We start from the raw sequence: 24699 nt of genomic DNA on the forward strand, positions 1-24699 counted from the left end.
ACCAAGTTATCACTCTTTGCAGATGACATGATGGTCTACTTAAAGAATCCTAGAGATTCAACCAAAAAGCTAATTGAAATAATCAACAACTTTAGCCAAGTTGTAGGATACAAAATAAACCCACATAAGTCATCAGCTTTTCTATATATCTCCAACACAGCTCAGCAGCAAAAACTAGAAAGAGAAATCCCATTCAAAATCACCTTAGACAAAATAAAATACCTAGCAGTCTACCTCCCGAGACAAACACAGGAACTATATGAACACAACTACAAAACACTCTCCACACAACTAAAACTAGACTTGAGCAATTGGAGAAAACATTAACTGCTCATGGATAGGATGAGCCAATATAATAAAAATGACCATCCTACCCAAACTTATTTATCTATTTAGTGCCATACCCATTGAACTACCAAAATACTTCTTCACTGATTTAGAAAAAATCGTAACAAAATTCATTTGGAACAAGAAAAGATCAAGAATATCCAGGGAAATAATGAAAAAAAAAACCACATATGATGGGGGCCTTGCAGTTCCTGACCTTAAACTATATTACAAAGCAGCAGTCATCAAAACAATTTGGTACTGGCTAAGAAACAGAAAGGAAAATCAGTGGAATAGACTGGGGGAAAGCTACCTCAGCAAGACAGTATACGATAAACCCAAAGATCCCAGCTTTTGGGACAAAAATCCACTATTCGATAAAAACTGTTGGGAAAATTGGAAGACAGTGTGGGAGAGATTGGAAACAGATCAACACCTCACACCCTACACCAAGATAAATTCAAAATGGGTGAATGACTTAAACATAAAGAAGGAAACCATAAGTAAATTGGGTAAACACAGAATAGTATTCATGTCAAACCTTTGGGAGGGGAAAGGCTTTAAAACCAAGCAAGATATAGAAAGAATCACAAAATGTAAAATAAATAATTTTGACTACATCAAATTAAAAAGCTTTTGCACAAACAAAACCAATGTAACTAAAATCAGAAGGGAAACAACAAATTGGGGGAAAATCTTCATAGAAACCTCTGACAAAGGCTAATTACTCAAATTTATAAAGAGCTAAGTCAACTGTACAAAAATCAAGCCATTCTCCAATTGATAAATGGGCAAGGGACATGGATAGGCAGGTTTCAGCCAAAGAAATCAAAACTATTAATAAGCACATGAAAAAGTGCTCTACATCTCTTATAATCAGAGAGATGCAAATCAAAACAACTCTGAGGTATCACCTCACACCTAGCAGATTGGCTAACATGATAGCAAAGGAAAGTAATGAATGCTGGAGGGGATGTGGCGAAGTAGGGACATTAATTCATTGCTGGTGGAGTTGTGAACTGATCCAACCATTCTGGAGGGCAATCTGGAACTATGCCCAAAGGGTGACAAAAGAATATCTACCCTTTGATCCAGCCATAGCACTGCTGGGTCTGTACCCCAAAGAGATCATGGACACAAAGACTTGTACAAAAATATTCATAGCTGCGCTCTTTGTGGTGGCCAAAAACTGGAAAACGAGAGGATGCCCATCAATTGGGGAATGGCTGAGCAAATTGTGGTATATGTTGGTGATGGAATACTATTGTGCTAAAAGGAATAATAAAGTGGAGGAATTCCATGGAGACTGGAACAACCTCCAGGAAGTGATGCAGAGCGAGAGGAGCAGAACCAGGAGAACATTGTACACAGAGACTAATACACTGTGGTATAATCGAACGTAATGGACTTCTCCATTAGTGGCGGTGTAATGTCCCTGAACAATTTGCAGGGATCTAGGAGAAAAAAAACACCATTCATAAGCAGAGGATAAACTGTGGGAGTAGAAACACTGAGGAAAAGCAACTGCCTGAATACAATGGTTGAGGGGACATGACAGAGGAGAGACTCTAAATGAACACTCTAATGCAAATATTATCAACATAGCAATGGGTTCAAATCAAGAAAACATGTAATGCCCAGTGGATTTATGCATCGGCTATGGGGGGTGGGGGGGGGAGGAAAAGAAAATGATCTATGTCTTTAATGAATAATGCTTGGAAATGATCAAATAAAATATTAAAAAAAAAGAAGTGAGGCAGTATCCTATAGTGAAAAGAATATTGGCTTTTTCAAGAGCAGACAAGAGCTGGATTTAAATTTTGCCTTTGATTCTTACTATTTCTGTGATTTTGGACAAATCACTTAATCTCCTTGGGCCTCAGTTTCCTCCTCTGTAAAATGAGGGGGTGGGCCATATGAAATGGCCAGGTCTTCTCTGGCTCCAGAGCTATCATTCCATGATTCTGAACCCATAAACCACATTCATAGACTTAGGGTAAAATAAAGATCTAAATAAACATCCTCTGATATTATATCTGTTACCCTGGGCAAGTCCCTTAAACACTATCTGCCTCAAAAAGCTCCCTAGGATCTATCTATTCGAGTCATTGTTAGTTTAAATCTTCAGTGGCAGAGGAGATTCTCATACCAGGAGTTCTCTGTGTTGGTAGAATTGTAGTTCCTTTGAGAATTCTAATAGTATCATTATTTTTCTGAGTTCTGGGGAAGTCCTAGAATAACCTTCAGGATAGCATGGGAGAGAAATCTGGGGTAGATCAAAGCTCTTTGAGGCCTGGACACCAAGTCTAGGATTTATTCTGGGGGTAGCCTATGTCTTGGGCCAAAGAAGGGGAACGCCACCTGGCCCAAAGAGAGAATCTTACTGAGAGCTATAATAATCACAATAATAGTAGCAACTTACATTTCTATAGTGCATTGAAGGGTACAAAAACATCTTTCTAACAAAGAAGCATGAGGTTGGTAGTGTAACTGTCATGCTCATTTTACAGATGAAGATATAGAAAGTCCAAGAGATTCAATGACTTACCCTTGATTACATAGCTAGGCAATGTCAGAGTTCAGGTTCTAGGTTTAGCATGTTTCCCATTATACCATGATTCTTCTCAAAGGAGGAAGACTATTCATATTTCTGCCTTTTACACTAAATCTGGATTTCTTTCACTGATAAAAATGGGAGAGAGATATCTTGATCTTGGCTTGTCCCTACTGGGCCATGCTCCACAAACACACAGATTGTTGATGTCAGCATCAGAGTTCTAGGTTTAGCATGTATCCCAATATACCTCACTTCTTCCCAAAGGAAGAAGGTTATTCATATTTTGGCTTTTTGCACTGAGTCCAGATTTCCCACATTGATAAAAGGGGGAGAAGGATATCTTGACCTTGGCTTGTCACCCCTGGTCCTCTTCCTCTGTCCTCTGTCTCTTTCTCACAAGTGTGACCTTTCTGGCTATTTGGCCAACCTAGATTGGGAGACCCCTGAGTAAGGCATCCGGTCTGACTTTATCCACTGTCTTCTGCTTCAGAGCTTCTGACACTGAAGTCAAATTACTTCTAACTACAATTTCATCATCAGTCATAATAAAATCACTTGTAATGTGGAATATAGTTACTATAACCAGCATATGTTATTGGGCATTCTATTTATAATAAGCATAATTATCTCGGGATAATTATCATTAATATGGCAACAACAATGATCAAGCAGTCCTCTGTTCTGGACCAATAACTCCACCTGAATGAGTTCTTTGTGCAGAGGGAAAAAAGAGGTAATTTAACGTCTCTTGTGACTGTCAACAAAGCCAGTGTTGAAAGTAGAAGACACAAAGATGAAAACCTTGCAGGGGATGCGAGATGGTGCAGTCCAGATGAAAGAACACCTGGCGGCAACATTTAGGGCTAACAAAAGCCCCCTGTCTGGATCTCCTCACCTTTGAATTAGAAGGAAATTAAACCCCCTGGATGATCCAAGAAATAGCTGAGCCACGAGCCTCCTCTGATGTCTAAGAGAGTTGGTCTGGCCTCTGCCCAGAATGTTATAGATGCCCCATGCCCAGAGATCACCCTCTCCTGGGGCTGGGAAATCAGCAGTAAGCTCAGCCAGAACAATTCAGATGGGTGACTATGAGCTGGATCTGGAATACAGTATCATCATTATTTACTTCTTTTTTTTTGGGGGGGGAGGCCCATTTGCCACAATCCTAGACCAACTCAGGTACACTTGAAGACACCCACTGACCACACTGATGACTCAAGGGATCAAAAGAGCACACACTAAGTGCTGGAAGGGATGGTAGTGATCATATAATATAGTACAATTTCCTCATTTTAAAGATGAGGAAACTGAGGCCTGGAGAGATGAAGGAACTTGTTCAAGGTCATAATGGTAGAAAGTGGCAGTGCCAGCATTCAAATTCTGGTATGAGTGCAGAATGAAGCATACTTTTTTCATTTACTTTATTTTTCTTCCTTTTTCCCCACCTTTTGCAACATGGAAAATATGGGGTTATATTTTTCAAGACTTCACATATACTGTTTGACTGATCAATGGATGGGGTAGGGGTTGGTAGAAGAGAGAGAATTTGGAACTCAAAATTAAGAAAAAGAAATTTAATATAAATAAATGTTGTATACTTATTCAAAATAACAGTGCATAATATTATTGGAAAAATACTTCTGCCTTTCAAAAAAAAATAAACATATGCTTTTTGAGTTACTTATCCCCAAAGTCTTAGTGCATTACATGCACTAAGACTTTGGCACACTTCTAAGAGCATTTCAACACTTACAAAACACTATTGACATCTTTTCCCAGCAGGGAGTACGAGTGATATTCCCATTTTGCAGGTGAGGAAACAAAGACACATTTTAATGAGTTAAATTACTTACAAAGAGGCAGTCAGCTAGAGAGTGTGGTACACTGATTTGAGGAAGAGGACCTGGGTTCAAATCCTTGGGCAATCCATTTCATTTCTCTGGGCCTTAATTGCCTCATTTGTAAAATGAGGGCATTGGCCTGCACAGTCTCTGATAACTCTTCCCAAATCTACATCTGTATATATGTGTAAGGTATGTATGTATATGTACATACTCACATAAATGCAAATAGACACTTAGCACAGTGCCTGATACATAGTAGACACTAATTAAATGTGTATTGATATATTGGTAAATATGTATACAGATGAAGATATATATATATATATGTATATATATATATATATATACGTATTTATTTTCCCCTGTTTTAAAAAAAACAAATCCACAAAACTAGGGAAGAGGAGAAAACAAGGCAGAAAAAAGTAGAGATGAAAATCTCAAGATATTTAAATGCTTGGAGGGTCTCTGAAATTTTGTCTAGAGCTCAATTATTTTCTTTGCCATCCTTTCCATTTGCTATCTCCCCTTATTCTATTATTTCTATATTCTCATCCATATACAATACATTTTTCTAGGCAGAGTCTTCTAAGACTATGATCTGTTTCTGAATGTCTCTTCACCTCTGCTCTCATCGATGTGTTTTCTTTTGGGGGAACTAAGCAGCTTCAAAGTCTAGTCAAGTACTCATGTCTGGAGCCTAAAGATTGGAGGGAAACTTCACAGGACAGTTAGCTCATCCTCCAGCCACTCTTAGGATTTTCTTGAAATTCTTGAATTTCTTGAATTCTTGAAAGACATTAGTCAATGAACTAGAAGAGATTCAATGACCTCTTGTTAACCATTCTCATTTGAAATACCTACCTAGCAGTCAAGAAGTCTAATATAGTATCCAATCTGAACTTTCCTAGAAGAGTTTAAATTCATCTTCCTCTAAATTTGTCTCCAGTGGAATCTGAGAATAGGCTTTTCCATATACAAATTCATATTTAACCCTCTATAGTCCTCCCACTTACTCCTACCCTCATTCCTACTCCCACATATATAGTGTTTTTGAATGAAAATAATTTTTTCCTCCTTCCCTTTCTGAATGGGATCACCTTGAAAAAAATGCTGAATTTTCTAATCTTTATTTCCATAACTGACCTCTACATTTGATATTCTAGCCCCCAGGATATTCAGAATAACTATTGAAAATTAGGCAGTGAAGTAGTCAATTTCCCATTATATTTGATTTCAGTAGGTTTGGGTGCAAAGGGAAACAATGGTTAATGGTTCATACTGCTGTGTTCCTATAGACAAAATGAACTGGTTACCATTCTCTTAAAAAACCTTGCCTTCTCCAGCCTCCATATTTTCACTCATGCTGTTCCTTCTTTCTAAAATGGTTCCCTCTCTACTCATCTGATTATTACTCCTTCTCTCCCTACATAACATGTCCTCCATTTCTATCTATTAAAATCTCTTACTTTTTATTCAAGACCTAGGTGGAAAGGTAGAAATAATTATTCAGCTCTGAATTCCTGGAATGCTGGTTATATCCCATTTTTTGGCACTTGCCACATATTGCCCTGTAGTTAGTTATATGTATCTTTTATCTCCTCTGATATTTTAGAACTTGAGATCAAAGGACTGTATCATCTATTTTGTGTCTTCCTGGGCTCCTAGCATGGTGCCACAGATAGAAAAATGGATTGTAATTGAAAGAGTTCTGGAATTAAGTTAGGAGAATGGAATTCACACCCCAGATTTTCCCCATTTATAACCATGTGACCTTACAAATCCCTTCCATTCTTTGAACCTCAGTTTTCTCATCTATAAAACAGGAACAACCAAACTTTCCTTATTTACCTTGAATTTTCACTATGAAATAAGTGTTTGGGGAACTCTAAAATTCTGTATGAATGCAAATGATTATTAAAAGGACCTCAACCAATATTGTTTGATGATGTAAATGCCACCTATTAATAACAGGCATTCAATAATTATTTTGATGTTGAATGAATGAGTACCACCAATTATCCCTTGACATTCCCTACGTTCTTTGACGTTATCAAAGCGACATTTGACGTTGATGCTTTGATGTTAGATGCTCCAATTCTTTGTCTTAGTAAAGCCTGATGGGCTTTACATTTAAAACTGGAGCATCCATCACTCCCCTGCCCCTACAGGCAAAGGAACAAGCAGTCTGATTTCACTACTGCCTGGCCACAGTAAGCTCTTACAGATGCCCTGGGAGTATAACACGTTCTGAGGCAAAAAGTGTATATGCTTCACCCTAGTTGACTTCCTTGGATGTTAACTGTCTCCTCCTCTCTCCCAAGAGGCCCCTTTTCACCTAGCATCAGGACAGGGCTGTCATCCTTAGGGTTAGTGGTATGCCTTGCTCAGGGTTTGTGACTATGGGCCTGGCTACATGCCCTGGACAAGAAAGAAAAATCTGAATTGTGCCTGGGAAGTAGAGTAAGGGGATCTAGCTTTGTTTATGGTCTTGGATACCAGGACTGTTTTTGGAATATCACCATACTGTCTCATATAGTGAATTCAGCTGAGATTAATCAAAAATGACTTGTTTTCTGTATGCTATTTTTATATTTCTCATAAACATCCATACTGGGCAAAGTACTTTACCAGATGCTCTGAGTTTCACAGATCACTATAATAAATAAATAAGAATAATACTGCCTCCCATTTGTAAAATGGCTTGAAAACTTCACATTTCTTTAGTCAAAGACAGAGCCCTGGGTCCTAGCCCTCCCTATCAAATTTCTGTTCCACTTCTTCATATTTGTGACTGTCAGCAACTCATTTCACCCCCTAACTTTAGTTTCTTTTTCCATAAAGTGAGAGTCCACCTATGTGAGTTTTAAGGTCTCTTTCAGCACTAAATCTAAGATTATTAGATTTGATTTAATTATATTCAGTGTTATTATCTTGAAAGAATTTATGGTCTAAACATTAAACAATGTACAGAACTTTTAAATACTAGCATTGAAAAGCCAAAGATCATTTTGGGAAATCTGTTGGGAAAAAAAAATTATGGTGGGAGGAAAATAGCAAATCTTAAAAATGGCTACACTATCTTCACCCTCTTTTTTTTCCTTCTCTGTTTCAGTTTCTTCTTGTCTTCTATCACATTCTTTCCTTTCTATTTACGTTTTATCTAATAGTCCATATAAGTAAAAACACACACAGATTAGGCATGCATACCTCTACCTATTTATCTCTGTGTGTGTACCTACATATATAGTCTCTTTATATAGAGTATAAATACATACACAAGGGGAAAATAAATAAATGTGTACACACATATTTCTTCATTAATTTTCTCCTGCCCCACCTTTTTTTAAACACAGACATACTTAAAAACTGTAGAAGAAAAAACGAGAAATCAAGAGAGCTGAATGTGTTTTGTGTTTATGCATTGGGGGAGATGGGGATGGAGAGTGGACACTTCTTGGGCCAGATTCCCGACAGAAGAACATTATTGTGTGCACATGAGACGTGAGAAGGGGAAAGGTGCTGAGTGTTCTAGGAAGCCCCTATAACTATAAAGTAGTTTCTTTTCATCTTTGAAATGCCCCCTCCTCCAGAGAGCCATGACTTTGCCTGACTCTGACCCCAACCAGATAAAAGTGGTTGTTTCCTTCTCCAATTTTCCTTAGAGACAATTGTTTGGCTCTCGCTTTTACCCCAACCACTCCCTACCTTGCATTATAAGCATGTAGACATGTCCCAACCAATCTTCTTGAGATGAGGATTCTAGTACAGATCAATTCCTGTTGGTATGGGGCAGAAATCTCCCAGCCACTCCTTGTCCCATTCAGCTCTAGGGGATTTTTGTCCTGCCCCTGAGATCACAGGATCAGCAATTCCTATCCTTTGGGCTTGTTGGGGAGAAGCCCTGAAAGCTTGGGGATGTGGAAGTCTAACCACTGTGGAAACTTTCAAGAGGTGGCAGCACAAGGGCACCAGTGTGAGAGGCTGTCACTACCATAGCACCCACACCTCCTTGCTTCTGCCTCCAGTGGCTTTTCTGCCACAAGCCCAATGAAGGGGTTGGTAGGATTTAGCCTCTAACTTCAAGTCTGCCACTCTGCTGCTGCCCTCCCAAGGGAAGGATCAAGAGAGTTGTCTGAAGAAGAGGAGGAGGAGGCTGGAAAATTTTTGCACTAAACTAAATCCACAGACATCCACTATCCACTACTAAAGGCATCCACTATTAGCATACTATTGTCTTTGGCCATGCTTCAGATGTCAGCACTACCAAGACAGTCATCTACTTCCCCATGTTCATGTATTCCCCCCCCCCTTAAAGGAGAATATAAGCTCCTTGAAGTCAGGGAAATATTTTTATCTTTGTATCAAAAGTGCTTAGTACAGTGCTATTGATTGTTGGATGAATGAATAACATAAAGGACAAATTATAGCAAGTAGAGATATTTGCCAGAATGGTAGTGTTGCACTCTCTATTCTTTAGAAAATAGCTTGGCTTGACTTTTATCTTATGGAAGTTTAAGTCCAGACTGGGTCAAGTCCAGGGTAGCCATTCCAGGTGCTCCAGTGCTCTCACTATCCTGGGAGGCTGAATCTCCCCTCCAATTGAGCACAGGCCTGATGGGGTCATTAGAGAAGGTCGAGAACAAGCCCTGGCTTGTATGTGTGGCACCTGTCTTTTCTTTTTGCTTCCTGCTATCTCTGATTGTAATCTCTGTGTTTCATGGCAACCTAAAAAAGGGAGCTAAGGTGGTTGCTGAATAATGATGGGGAGAGCAACCCCCAGGCCCACTGTCATTCTCTTCAATTCCAAATTTATCTCTTGGTACCTCAGGCTTAAATTATAACCTGTGTTGAATAAATACCTTCATAATTGTACCTTGATACTGCTTGTATTCCCCAGAACTTTGTATAGATCACAAAGATTTCTCTGGAGTGGCTCTGTAGTCTACCTGGTACCTCAGGGTGATCATAGAGGGAAGACTCAGTCTACCAGGTTTGTTCTAAGGCAGAATAGAATTTGTCTGTAAGTGAACCTCCCCAAACAGGAGGTAGAACCAAGATAGCTTCAGGGACATGACACCATCTTTTGATTCCTCTGCACCATATCATGGGACATCACTATCTTGGAACTTATTGGAGATTGATGGAAAGCTCTGAAGAACTTGCTTTGCTTGCCCCATGTTTACCCTATGAAACACAACTCACAGTTGTGCCCAAAAGTGCCCTACCTCAGGAAGCTTCACTCGACCCTCCTGGAAGGAGCAGGTCTGGGGATCATGAGTACAGACATGGCGGTATTTGCACCAATGGCAGCGGTAGGGGCTCTCCACACAGGACAGGCACCTGGACACAGACAAGAAAGAGAAAAGAAGAGGAGGCATATATCAGAAGGACTCTCTAAGGCCAAAAGAAAGTTTTTTACATTCTCTGGGTTCTAATGGATGATGTCTAATGCTATTAATTTGGAAGTTTATAAGAACAGAAAACTCTTTACTAGCTTGATCACCTAATTACTATTGGACTCTTAGAATTATCATTGGGTTTATACCTGGAAGGAACATTTAAAGGCATCAAGTCTAACTCTTTCATCTTATGGGAGAGGAACCTTTTCCCCATAGAGGTAAAATAACTTGCCCATGGTCACATAGTCAATAATAGAGTAGAGATTTGAATCCTTTTCCTTGCATGCCAAATCTGGTGCTCTTTCCACTGATCCTAGATGCCTCCTACAGATGTTTCTGAGGAATGAGTTGGGAGGATGATACTAAACAAGCTCTAATTTCCTATGATCCAGCATCTTAGAGATTCTCACTCAACAACTTCTCATTTTCCATGATCCCCACAGGGTTAGTAGAAGCAGGTTGATGGGAATCTCCCTAAACTCGTTTAGTACCAGAGGAGACTTCTCTAATTTGATCTTATCCCACAACTAGGACTGGATCTTTATGGCTGGTATTCCTCCTTCTTCACCTCCCCACCACCAAAGGGAAAGAAAATGAAGCAGGATGGGAAGTGTTTGGGATTGACTTACGAATTGTGTACACTGCAGTTGTAGAAGACAAAACTGGTGCTGGCAAAGGTCATGCCTGTCTCCTTAGACTTGAGCTGTAGCTGGACAATATGGTGGTCCCCTGTGAAGGGAAGATTCAGCCAAGAGTAAGACATGAAAGCTAGGGCCATTTAAGTCTTTTCAATCAATCCTGGTAAGAAATGCAGGTTTATTCTGAAGTTTGATTTCACTCACATGAATAGAAGTGGGGTCTCTTCCAAGGAAAATGCCCCATAAGGATCTGACTACTATTGGGCCATCTATATAACCCAGATTCTCTCATTCATTCCAGAAGTAAGCTCTTCCCAAAGAGAGTTTCAAAAATGTTATTTTTATGTAATAATTTCTTTGATTCTAGATGCCCTAAATTTCTTGTTTCTCCCCCATGTACAAAGAAAGACAGTCTCAAAAGCACACAAATGTATCTATGTCCATATGATAACATAGTAGACATGTACACAGTCACAGATCTACACAGAGTCTTGTCCATTTTACTACACACACACACACACACACACACACACACACACATATACACACACAGATATAAGGATTTTTCTAATTCATTTTGACATGGATTTGAGCCAGAAGATAACCATGACCAACTTCAAAATGTCAAGAATCTGTAGTTTGTCAGTATGGTCACTGCCTTCACTAAAGCAGATCCTTAATCCTCTGTAACAAAGATTCTCAATCTGCAGTCCACGGGCCCTCAATGGATCCGTAGATAGATTTCAAGGGGTACATGAACTGGATAGGAAAAAAATACATCTTTATTTTCATTAACTCCTAACTGATATTTAGCAGCTCCATCAATTATTTACAAGATATTACTCTGAGAAGGGTTCCAAAGGCTTCCTCGGACTGCCAAAGTGGGAGTCCATTTCACAAAAGAGATTGATGACCCCTTTTTTGTAATCTAAGCATATATGGTCTTTGAGAGTGGCTCTGACTAAACAAAACAAACACAAAATACCATCATTACCATCTATCCTGTGGTGACTGAAATTCTCGAGAGGCAGCATTTCTTAATTTTAAAATAATATATTAATTGACTGCTCAAGATAACCTAATGTGATCAATTGTTTCTTTTAACAACCAAAAGACTCCCTCCCTCCTGGCTCAGATAGGTATCTATATACATTTTAGGGAGTTCATTGTTCAGCTCCTCTTTTGAACATCTTAAGACATCTTGAATTGTTAAATAGCTGCTTTGGAGATGGTCCATAAAACTATCCACCCTTTCTCATCCCCATGTGATGAAGATCATATAGGCAGACAGAGAATTCTTGTCTCACTTTTCTATGAATCAAATTTTGTTAAAATGCCTTGCTAAAAGGAAGACATTCATTGGGATTGCTAAGGACAATGAAAATAGAAAAAGTAGAGTCTCCAGAGACAAGAATACATAAAATTTTTCAGTAATCTATGACCCTTAAATAAAAATTAATTAATATAGTATATGAAAAATAAATTCTCACAATCCTAATGAGACTATCTAAACTTAGTTAGGCAGATCCTCGGATGACAGAGAGACAATCTATCCCTTACCCCATACACAAAGTTTTCTGGAACCATTCTCTCTAAATTTATGATCATAATATTTTGGGGCTTGGTGGGTTTATAGAATTATAAGTCTAAAGCTAGAGGGTATCTAAGAGGTTATCTAGTCCATTTCTCATCTGATAAATGATTAAATTGACATCTAGGGAGGTTAAAAGATTTGCTCAATGTCACACAGGTAATAAGCATCAGAAAGGAAATTTGAACCCAGATCCTCTCTAGAGAGCCAATGTTCTTTATGTTGTACCACAGTGTAAAGTACGTTTTATACCCATAGCCTTTGAGAATATTGGCTCCTGATGAGGCATTAAAATAGAACTTTAGGGGGTAAACTCTATTATAAGCAGTAAAAAGGTTTTTTTACACATACTGAATTCATAGACATGTACACACACTGTACTTATATATAAATATAGATCCTTTACCACCATCCCTTCCAATGTCTCCTGGCTGAGGGTTCTTTCTGGAACAGGATTCATAGGAAATCATGAGCTGGTACCATTGCCAGAGATAGAACCCATGTTTAATTCACAGAGATGACCCATGGGCCCTCCACACCCCCTCAATCTCAGAATTTCCTCCTTCCCTGAGAGCCTCATTAATCAATCAGCATAAAGCAAACTTGACAACCCTAAATGGGAGGGACAACGTGGAATTAATTTGCCTAGGACAGTTCTGTCCATTGCAGACTTTAAGAGGTACTCTTTTTCTAATCTCTTTCCACTTTCTGTCCCTTGCACTGCTGGTTGATAACAAGGGGTGGCGTAGTTCTGGAAGGGAGATGAGATAAAGGGTAGTCCTAGAAAAAAATTCCCTGTGGTACAGTGAGAAGACAGAGAAGACTGATGCCAATACCAAGCCTCAAAGTCTTAGCCTATATTCAGACTGCCCTTTTCCATGATTTTTCTAGGTTCTGATTTGACTATTCCCTAAATCCATTCCACACTATATCCTAAAGTAGTTTCACTAACTGCTTTCAACTCATAACTTTATGGAGTAAGAGAATCTTTACTTTGCCCCAAGTCCTAGTGTTGGCTGCAAAAAGAAAAAAAAAAGAGAGAGAGAGAGAGAGAGATGAAATATGGAGAGATTCCCAGGCTCAGATTCACTAAGTGATAGGACACCTTACTATCTCTTACCATATCCATCTCCTTAGGCTCTATTTGCTTTGTGGGGGTGGGGGGCATAGAAATCCACCAGGGTCTCTTACCAGAGCTTCCTGGGAAAGGGCAATGAATATAGATGGAATTGCTATTTGAGGCCACTCACCATTCTCAGTGATGATACGAGGCACTTCCTTAGCTGCAGGGGAATAACACTGGATCTGGTTGCCCACCACTAGACCATCCATCTCAGAAAGATCTTCAAAAGTACAATTGACACCAGCTGAAAGTTCTGGTACATTATAGGTCTCTAAGACCAGCTGTGAATTTAGAGGGAATGGTAAAAGATAAGAAGAGAGGAAAAGAAAATTACAAAAAGAAAAAAGGTAAAAAGATAAAGGGGAAGGTGGGAAGAATATAGAAAATGGGTAGAGAAATAAGAGAATAGAAGAGGGAAAAATGAAAGTGGAAAACAGGAGAAAAAGAGGCAGGAAATGACAAAAATGGATAAAACGAAGAAGGAAAAGATAAGAGAGTGGAATAGAAGAGAAAAAGAAAAGAAGAAAGGAGATGGAAACAAACCGACAGAGGGGGGGGAAAAGAACAACAAGGAATATAGGAAGGAAAGTGGTCAAAAAGGGATGGAAAAAAGAGAAAATTGTGTTAAGAACCTGAAATCCATAGAATGGGACTTAGCTCTTAGGAATTAGAACCTCAGTGACTAAGCCTGAGGACTCTGTTCTCAGGAAAAAAATGAATGAAGGGGTTAGGTATTGACTGCCATTTACTTCCTTTGAACCCCCACTTTCTCCTTCATCCCTTATTTAGTATATCCCCTAAATAGGAGACTATTTTCCTAACTCTAAGGGGAATTATGATGGCTCCCATCCTGTTACATGGGCATTCATTCTTTATGTTCTCCATTGGTCCCTGAAGACTCTAAACCAGCTTTGTCAAACCTTTTAGAGATTGCATGCCCAAACTGCACATTCAAGCTGTTTGTGAGCCACCTGAATGTTCTTACATTATACACACATACATCATACATTAAGGATGTTCTTACATTGGTCTGCTGGACAGAGGGCTGGGGCATGCAAAAATGTCCTCAGATGCATTGGAGAGAGGGAGTGGAGTAGCCCCCTCTGTGCTGCTAGGGTATATGTGCCACATCTTCACCAACATGGCAAACCATACTCCAGAAAATACTCCCTCTATTAATTCATTCAGTTGGTCAACAAAGGTTTACTAAAAACACGCTGTTAGTGAAGCACTGTTCTATACACTAGGGAAGATACCAAGTTTGACTAAGAGCCATTCTTGTTGCATGATAGGCATATTGAGAGTTAAGTCTTTTGGAAGCCAATATTCTTCAAAGATGGAGATCTTGAGAAAAACTCTCCAGATTCCCTACTCCAAGTTCCTTGGCTCATTCTTACCAGCACATTGTACTGTGAGACAGAAATGTTGTTAGGATGTACAGTTAAACGGACACACTGCTTCATCTCTGAGGCAAACCGTCGAGGCTCCCTGGATCTCTCACACCGCTCCTTCCTGGTACACCTGGGGAGAGACACAAAAACAGCATGTAACTTAATCTGACAGAAGGAAAGGAATCCAAATTTCTGGGTAGATTGGGGCCTTTCAGAGGGTATGACAAGTGGGGACTATTGAAGTGTGAAGATAAATTAAAATCTATGTGGTGTTTATAACATAATTATAGCACTCTCTAAAATCTATGTGTGATGACCATCTGTGTGTCGTAGTGTACTAGGTATTGTCCAATGCAAGTTAAACAGATGAGGACCCATCCCTCCGAGACGGATACTGGTGATGAAGTTATATTAAGGCTCTACAGAAGAATGAATGAGCATTGCACAAATGAATAAATAATACATAGGGGAGCTATTTATTATGTTGTTGCTATAAACAAGGCTCTCACCATTTTAGAGTCTGCATTATATTAAGCTAATATGACCAGGGACTTACTGGATTTTAGGTAGGAAGCAGTTTGATCTTAAATATACAAATGATTACATAAGCTTACGTTTAAATAGTTTTTTTGCTTATGAAGCCCTTTCCATATGCTAATTACATTCATGTGACAGACTTTTGAGATCAATAGTGTATTATTTTACCCATTTTACAGATGAGGAAACAGCTACCTAGAACCCCTTATTCAATAAGCTCATTCTTAATGTGAAAGAATAGTCAGCATAAGAGCTTAGGTCTTCTGATTCCATCTAGCATTTTCCCCACTATATCATCCTGTCACACCAAAAATAAATCCAAACATTTAAATGGGCTTCTGCAGTATTTTCAGTAAGTATAAACAACCGAATAATGCATGCTGAGAAAAATCCTTGGAGCTGTATAAGAAGAACTGGTATGGGGTGGAATAATCGGTTCCTTTTTAACTAAGTAGGGAAAGCTTTTACGAAGACGTAAGGTTTCCAAAGTTATTTATGAGGAGAGGTGTAACTTTCAGGCATAGGGTGTGACCCAGGAGAAAGTGTGACTTTAGAATCATATTCTAGGGTCTCTGGTGGGAGAATGGAATGAATGCATCTTCCTAGAATGAAAGAAAGGACAGAATAGGACAAGGTCATGAGCATGATTACAAAGTTTAGCTTTTTAAAGGACTGTAGAGATCAACTGATCCAAGATTCTCATTTTGTTGATGGGGAAACTGAGGTGAAGAAATGTTAAATCAAAGTCACCGAGGTAGTAAAAGGGCTGGGATTTGAATACAGGACTTCTGACTGCAATTGCTCAACTTACTTACTTACTTGTATTTTTCACTACACCACTTTAAAATCCACACCAAACTGGAAAGGGTCTTGAAATAGATGGTGAGGATGTTAGCCCTAATCTATGGTGGTTCAGGAATTCTCTATATAAAATACCTGAGAAATAGGATACACAGACTAATTTTTTTTAACTCTTACCTTCCATCTTAAAGTCAATACTGTGTATTGGTTTCAAAGTCAAAGAGCAGTCATGACCAGGAAATGAGAGTTAAGTGACTTGGTCAGGGTCACACAGTTAGGAAAAGTGTGAGACCAGACTTGAATGTCCTTTCTCTAGGTCTGGCTCTTAATCCACTGAGCCATCTAGCTACCCTTGATGCATAGACTTCGGAAGGCAACTCTGACCTCAGCATGGAGGTCTACTAAGAGGTAAGGAGTCTGGAGAAGTAGATACCAAGATTGACATTAACAGAATAGAAGAGAATAGGCATATTTAGGATATGATATGAAGGAAGGAGCAAGAACACTGGACACCAAACTGGATATGTAGAATGAAGGACAATGAAGACAAAAAAATAACTCTGAAGTTTCTTGATTGGAAGGTTGGTGACAAATCCCCCTTTTGCAATTGCAGTCCATTTTCCTCAGCTCTGACCTACATGTATTAGCCCTTTCTGCTCTTGAAACCTGCTTTTATAGCTTCTCTTTCCTAGCCTAAATCGTTCCAATTACTTTTCCTCCCAGAAACTGTTTTGCAGTCTTTTGAGGATCACTGTGGCTTTTTGAAGGAGGAATCTTCCAAGTTACACCAAAGCCTTCCCTAGGCCTCCCTGCCCAGAAGATGAAAGGTTGGATCTTAACGTTGACACCTCAAGTACATTGCCTAGCAGATTGATAGAGGCAACAGTGGCTGCCTAAAAGTCTGTGGAGTTAATTTAACAGGCCAGCTCCTGTACAGAGAACTCCATTACCTTTAGCCATTAAGCTAATATTATGGACTTTTTCAGGGCGTCTGCAGCTGACGTCGCTATTAATAGTGTTATTATGCCCATTAACAGTGAGCCCAGGAGAGCTGGTAAGGCTTTAAATTATTCACTGACTCCCCAACTTTGAAGTTCCCATTTCCAAGTGCGATAAACTGACCTGCAAAGTATCTCTGATTAAATCATGAAGAGAGAAAATGGAACCATTCCTAGACCTTGTATCACCCCAAATAGGCAAATTGGATGTCAGATCAAAAGAGAGAAACCACTGGTACCCTCTTCTTTTCTCTCACAAGAGGTCCATGGGCATTCTCTTCGTGTGTCTCATTCTTTAGTAGGTCAGTGGTGTCCAAAGAGGTTGAGAGTTGGGGGGCACGGGAGAGAATCTTTCTTAGTCCAACTTCTCCTCCACAGAATGAACTAGCTAAGAATCCAATGAACTTCTCTTGGAAGTTTCTGTCATCATTAAGGTCCTCTACACATTAAAATGGACCAACAAAATAAATAGAAATGGTTTTTATCAATGGAAATAACATTAAAGAAGATGCATTTCTCTATGCTTTGATTCTGTATCCTGAGGACTTGAGACCTGCTCATCTGACTTGCAGCTCAATCCTCCTACATGCTTTATTTGTCCTCCGTTAGAATGGGAGCTCCTTGACAAAGGAGACTGTCTTGTCTTTCTGTTTATATCCCCAGCATTGACCATAGTGCTTTGTATATAGTAAGCACCTACTACATGCTTTTTCATCCATCTATCTATTCTTTCATCCATCCTTCATTTTCATCTATTCATTCATCCTTGCATGTTTTTCTATTGCCTCAAACATTAGTCGGTTCCTTGCCTTCTTCAGTTCTGAATCAGAATCCAGAACAAAGCCTACCTTTCCTCCCAGCCTGGAGAGAGGATGGAGAGAAGGACTAGCTATAATTCTCTTCATTTTGTGGATCCAGAAAGGTGGTGAACCCCAGGGACAGAGAGAAAGGAGGAGGAAGAGAGGAATTAGCAGTGTATGACTAGCCTTTCTCCTTTCCTATTAGGAGTCCAAGAGAAGCACAAGGAAGTAAGCTACCCAGGTAGAAGAATATCAAGTTAAGGTCAGGTCCTGGCATGTTCTGACATTTCCATTCTCTCTCTGGAGCCTATAAAAGGGGAGGCCAGAAGTGTTGAGAACTATAGACAATTGACCTTAAGGGTGATGTGATAATGAAGGTGGGAAGAATGGATCCTTTCTGATCTCTTCAGGGGTCTGTCAAAGAACTACACACATTGGCTTACCAAGAAAAAATATAGCTGAATCCCTCCAGCAAGAGCTAGAAAATGTAGGAAGAGTTAATTTATGATTCTGAGGTAATTAAAAAAATATTTTCTTTTCCAGGAGCTCCAGCTGTTTTTCTGAAGTAGTTTCCTCCACTTTGGGAGGCCAGGTGGGAGCAAAACAGGAGATTAATCTACCCATTCTCCAGGCAGGGGAAACTAAGACTCAGAGAGACTGAAAGAACACATCCTATACCCATCAAATCTACACCCCTCCCCCATTACACTAGCTAATAGTAATTGAGAGAGCAGGTACCAGAGAAAAGATACCTCTGTGGCCCCAGAGACAGATGCAATAATACCTCTACTTGCTGCTCACTGCTCTGTCTCCCCTGCTTTTCAGCTCTTCCTAGCCCCATAGTCGAAGGTGCATAAAAACCTCTAGGAAACCAGGCTCCTGGGCCCTACTAAAGGTGTTATTATTCAAGTCAGTGGTTCCAATGAGATTATCCTCTCTAATGAAGCAGCTCCCTTGGCCCTCCCCTAAGTCTGAACTTTCACTGCTGGAGAATTCCCAGCCAAGTGGAAAATTAGAAGGGAGAGGAAGGGAGAAAGGAAAGGGGTGAGAGAGAAGGAGAGAGGTGGTGATTAAGTTTTCTTGAAATTAATTCCTAAATACAGTGATGGAAATATTAACTCTCAGTGCCACTGGCCAGGCAAGCAAATTGCTGTTTAGAAAAGGGGTGAAGCTAGACCCTTGTTCAGGTCTCCGGTGAGCCTCTGGGGGCAGGAGGTGGGTATGCAAAATGGAACAGGCAACCCCTGGGTCATAGGCTGACCCTCTAGCTCTTTAAGGCACTGGATGTCAGGTTAGCTAGCCAGCCAGCATCTCTACCGCGGATTAGCCCAAATCCATTGCCTTTGATGTTGGTCAGAATCTTGGCTCAGAGTGCTCTAGTCAGATTAGAGATGGTAAGAGGGCAACAGAGAACAGCCAAGATAATGAGAAGATTCTAAAGGGAATCTTGAGTGCAAAAATGCAAAGGAACCAGTAGAGTTCTTTCATCCAGAAAAAATATGGAGGTTTTAAAAAAAATAATGGAGTGAGTTGATAAGGAAGATAGTGATCAGCCTGTTGTCTCTGTTGAAGATTAAATAGAAAGAAAATGGTGGGTCTGCTCCACAGAAAGGCAGATTTGATGTCATGGATAGAGTTCAATTTAGAGTCCAAATGACCTAGATTGGAATCCTGACCTTGACCCTTCCTAGCTATGGAACTATGGGCATATTGTCTTTGTGAGCCTGAGTTTCCCCATCTATAAAATGAGGGTGATAATTATGTTTTTCTATCATTCAACAAGCATGAGTACACACCTTCTGCATGCAAGATTGGGTTGGGAACTAAAATCTAGACTAGAAGAATAGAATATAGCAGTATTTGCCATCAAGGCATTTACCATCTGACTTCACAGGTTTGTTGTGAGGCTCACAGGAGATTTCTATGATGCAAAGTGTTTTGCCAATTTGCTAGCAGTTACAAGCAGTGAGTCTATGGTGTCACTTCACCTCTTTCTGCCTCAGTTTCCTCACCAGTAAAATCGGAATAATAACAGCACCAACTAACCTCCCAGGGATGTTGTAAGGATCAAAAATATAATATTTGTAAAAGACTTAATACATTGCCTGGCACCCAGTTGGTGTTATTTAAATGCCTGGAAGTTTCTTACACCAGTGAAATCACAGTTTTTATGTCAATCCTATTCTCAGTACAAAGTTTCTAAGACTTTGTAGCTGGTATTCAAGGAAATCACTTCAGATGTATCAATGGACACTGATGGAATTCTCATGGAACTTTAAGGTATAAATGGAGGACTGAGATTCCTTTCAGGGGACTTCTCTGAGGCACTGAGAGGCTAAGGTGAGTGACTCACATTGTATTCTCCAGGAGACTTGAGTCCTCTCTATTTTCCTTGTTGGTTAGTCATTTCCTTTATAATCCTTTTTTGGGATTTTCTTGGCAAAGATATTGGAGTGGGTTGCTATTTCCTTCTCCAACTCATTTTAAGTTGAGGATATCAAGGCCAACAGGGTTAAGTAACTTGCCCAGAGTCACACAGCTAGTAAGTGACTGACACTGGATTTGAATTTATGAAGATTCATCTTCCTGACCCCAGGCCTGGTGCTCTATTCAATGTACCACTCAACTGCTCTGAGGCTTTCTTTAGGAAAATCCTAAAAAGATGGAAGCGGTTTTAACTTGGTTTTTCTTCCTCACCTCTATGGCAGCTTAACTGTCTTCATATCATTACGATTTAGTACTTAATCCTAGTCTGGGAAAAATCACTTGATCTGGTGCCAGGCAGGGTGAGTATGAATCCCATCTCCAATATTTACAATAGTAAATTACCCCTCAGTTTCCTCAACTACAGAATGAGAAAGGTAGATTAGATGATCTTTAAGTTTCCTTCATGATATAAAAAATGAGTCTATGAATGCACATATGGCAACCTGGGATAGAATGCCAGTCCTAGAGTCAAGAAGACCTGAGTTCAAATCTTGCCTCATATGCTCAGTGGCTATGTGACCCTGGGCAACTCATTTAACCCTATTGGCCTCAGTTCTCTCACCTGTAAAATGAGCTGGGGAAGAAAATGGCAAACCATTCCATTATCTTTGCCAAGAAAATCCCAAATGGAGTCAGTCAGGAAGACTCAGACTAAAATGACTGAGCAATAAATAAACTCTCTTAATCTCTCAGAAGTAGCAAGGTACCTCAAAAAAGTGATAGGAGACAGCTAACATATGCCAAGGAAACCAAAGCAGGACCATCACCTTGACCACCACCTCCCCTAAGGCAAAGTGAAGGCAGGTCACTGAGAGCCATAGATATGGGGGAATCTGACTCTTGCCCCACCAGACCGTCATCCCTGATTCCAGCCTAGCCCTTGATGCCAACACCCATGGAAACAAACTTTGTGACCTGGGCACTAATCTCTGCAGATATTCTAGGGAGGAAAGGAAATAAACATTTATTAAGTGCCGAAGCACCATACCGAGCACTTTACAAATAATTCTCATAGCCTCTGCCTTGTCAACAGCCACAGAAAAGGAAAGTTATTGCCCCCAAAGTCCTTGGCATTATCAAATGTTTTAACATCAGAAACAGAATTGGTTTTTACTGATGGAAATAGCACTAAAGATGACGCATTATCTATCATCTGCCTAAAAACCACTGGGCCTTTCCATCTGACCTGCCGCTGAACCTCTGCTCTAGGTTGTTTCCTTCCATCAGATGATGAGCCCCTTGATAATGACCAATCAATGAGTAAGCTTCTGCATACCCAGTCTTCATCGGGTACTGTGTTTGGTGATGGGGAGAGACAGAAATGTTTTAAAAACCAACCAATAATGGAATAATCCCTACTCTTAAGGAACTTATATTCTAATGGGCAGGGGGCTGTCTTGTTTTCCTGTTTGAATTCCCATTCATGCTTCATTCATTCATTTAATCATTCATCATTCAGCTTCCTCACATATGAAATGGAGCTAGTAATACTACCCTGCCTACCTCAAAGAATCAATATGAAGATCAAGAAAAATGAGTGGGGAAATCAAGTATTATTCAATATAAAACTAATGTCTCTGCCCCTTAAGTACTTGAAGACAAATATTAGTCTCCACTCCCCATGAAGACTTCTTTTCTCAAAGCAAAATTGTCAGGTGCCCCCACCAACTTTTATGGCATAGGGTTGAGTCTCCTCACCATCCTGGTCCTCATCAACATTACTGACAGCAGTAGGGAGTGGAGTTAGAGCCAGTAGCAACCTCTTCCTCCCTCTAATTAGAGGCATGGGTATGAATGATGGTGGAGATGGCTGTAAGCATCACCATTATTGGCATGCAGGGACTGTGTGCAAATGGGAGATTTCAGGAGGGAGAATGATGCCTGCCACCAGTGACATGGTAGAGTGGAAAGAAGGTTGGATTTGAAGCCTGGTTTTGTTATTTTCTACTACTATATGTGGCACAGTGACTACCACACAGCAGGTTCTTAATGAATGGTTACTGCTTTATTATATGACCTTGAGGAAGTTCCTTAACCTCTGTGGGCTTCAGGTCATTCATTCATGAGAAGAGGGCTTTGGATTAGTTAACTGGTAAAGTCTCTTCCACTTCTAAATTCATATCCGATTATGGAGTCTTTTGGCAGATTTCATTCTGAAGAGAGACTCCGTCCCAGGGAAGCTTCTGGAGCTCAGGCAGAATGTGGTTGCATTGTTTAGGGTCCTGGGGAGACTTCCCTGATGTAGATATGGCTCTGCATGCCTCTGCTGGTGTGTTAATCAATGGGAGGGCAACCAGAGGAGGTGGATGTCACCTCCACTTTTTCTCTCTCTGGAGTGCCTTCTCTTCTGTGGCTGTACTTGATACTTCCCTGGTGGCCAGGGGTCAGCCATCTGGTACAGGTGAATCTGAGAAGATAAAGTCTCTCCAAGACAGCCTAGGCTGCATCTCCAATGCAACAATTGTCTGAGATTGGGATCCAATCAGCCTTGGGCTTGTTTGAGAGTTTCAGACATAGTAGTAACGCCCTAGTAGGGCTCCTGGGGGTGGGGAGAATGGAGAGGCATCTACTCAAATGTCAAGTTTCACCAACTTGATTTCCCTTTTAGTCACAGAATTGCAGAAACTCAGACCTGATATTCTACTAGTAGCAACTTGAACCTCCTCCTGAACAAGAAACTCCTCTACAAAATCACTTATTGACATCATTCTACCTTCATTTGAAGTTCTTCAGAGATGGGAATCCACTGTTTCCAGAAGGCATCTCTTTCCATTCTGGGGCAGCTCTAATTGCAAGGAAAATTTCCCTTACACTGAGCCTCAAACTATTTCTTCCACTCACTGCTCTAAGCTCTGCCCTTTGGGGCCAAGCAGAACAAGTAGAATCTTACTGCTGCGTAACATTCTTTCATGTATTTGAAGATGGCGATTATGCAGCCATCTCTTTCCCCCTTTCCCTCCCCCAAGGAAAAAAAAAAGAAAAGGACTCTCATTTCTAGGTTCCTTAAAGGTCAACAAAACATTTTTCTTACAATATTCCTGTGTAAAGATAATAGAATCACAGGTTTAGTGTTAGAAAAAAACTTCAGATAGCATATAGTCAAATCCTTTAATTTATAGATGAGGAAACTAAGCCACAGAGAATTTAAATGTTCTTCTCAAGTAGTAGAAATCAGTTTCTTCAACTGTAAAATGGAGATAAACAGTAAAAACACTTCAATGGGAATGTCAAGAATTCCATTCAAGTTTCAGATGTTCAGTAGTTTCAGTCATGTCCAATTCTTCATGACCCCATTTGGGGTTCTCTTGGAAAAGATATTGGGGGAGTTTGCTATTTCTTTCTCCAGTTCATTTTACAGGTGAGAAAACTGAGGCCAACTGTGTTAAGTGACTTGCCTAGGGTCACACACAGCTAGTATCTGAGGGAAGATATTAACTCAAGTCTTTCTGACTCCAGACAGGCACTCTATCCACTGTACCACCTCATTGCCCAAAGTCCCAAGACTCAGAGTTGCAATTAACTCATTGCAGGACTTTGGGGAAATCACTTTTCCTTCCTGGGCAGTAGTTTTCTCATCTCTAGGGATGAGATGATCTCTAAGCACCATTATGATTTTTCCACTCTGTAGTTCTAATTAAAACTGCGAAGAAGAAGAATGGAAGTGGTTTCCCTCTTCTTCGCCTCAAACTCTAGTTGAACCCATCGATTTTCCAGGAAAGACAGGGCAGCAGTGATGAAGGAAGGACATTATGGGGAAGGGATCACAGGTTTAGAGTTGGGAAGAGTCTTGGACACTATCCAGTCTAATCCTCTGATTTTAAAAATGAGGAAACTGAGATCTGGAGGGGATAAATAACTTAACCCAAGGTCACAAGGGGAGGAAGTAGCAGGCAAACCTGTGTCTTTTGGCCCCAGATCCATGTGTTGCCACTGAACTAGGAAGGCAGAAACTGAATCACATTAATCCATTTGGTATAGAAACCAGTCGGAAACAAGTCGGAGATTCCCAATTACTTGCTGTGCATCTTTCCAATTACCTCAATTGATTCCAATCAGCCTTTACACCACAGACAGTTTATCCAGCAGTAAAGCATTTTGGGGCCTGCTCATCTGGCCAGTCTTAATCCCAGGCAACACAGACTCCCATGGGATCTGTGCATGCTCTGTCATGAATGCCCCTACACCCTGTCTGTATGTTTATGTGCA

At 40.1% G+C, this 24699-nt stretch overlaps 1 protein-coding gene across 3 annotated transcripts in view; it reads right to left on the bottom strand.

The window, feature by feature from the left end:
• The window catches only part of PLXNA4 (plexin A4), a 690148-nt gene that overhangs the window by 150149 nt on the left and 515300 nt on the right, over positions 1–24699 (bottom strand). For all 3 annotated transcript variants that reach the window (XM_056799707.1, XM_056799709.1, XM_056799708.1), the window contains 4 exons: positions 14877–15000; positions 13607–13760; positions 10757–10856; positions 9954–10068 (listed from right to left, as the gene is read on the bottom strand). In XM_056799707.1, the coding sequence (XP_056655685.1) occupies positions 9954–10068; positions 10757–10856; positions 13607–13760; positions 14877–15000 (493 nt within the window). The remainder of the gene's footprint in view (positions 1–9953; positions 10069–10756; positions 10857–13606; positions 13761–14876; positions 15001–24699) is intronic.

This window comes from Monodelphis domestica, chromosome 5, assembly GCF_027887165.1.
Source record: "Monodelphis domestica isolate mMonDom1 chromosome 5, mMonDom1.pri, whole genome shotgun sequence".
Classification (NCBI taxonomy): Eukaryota; Metazoa; Chordata; class Mammalia; order Didelphimorphia; family Didelphidae; genus Monodelphis; species Monodelphis domestica.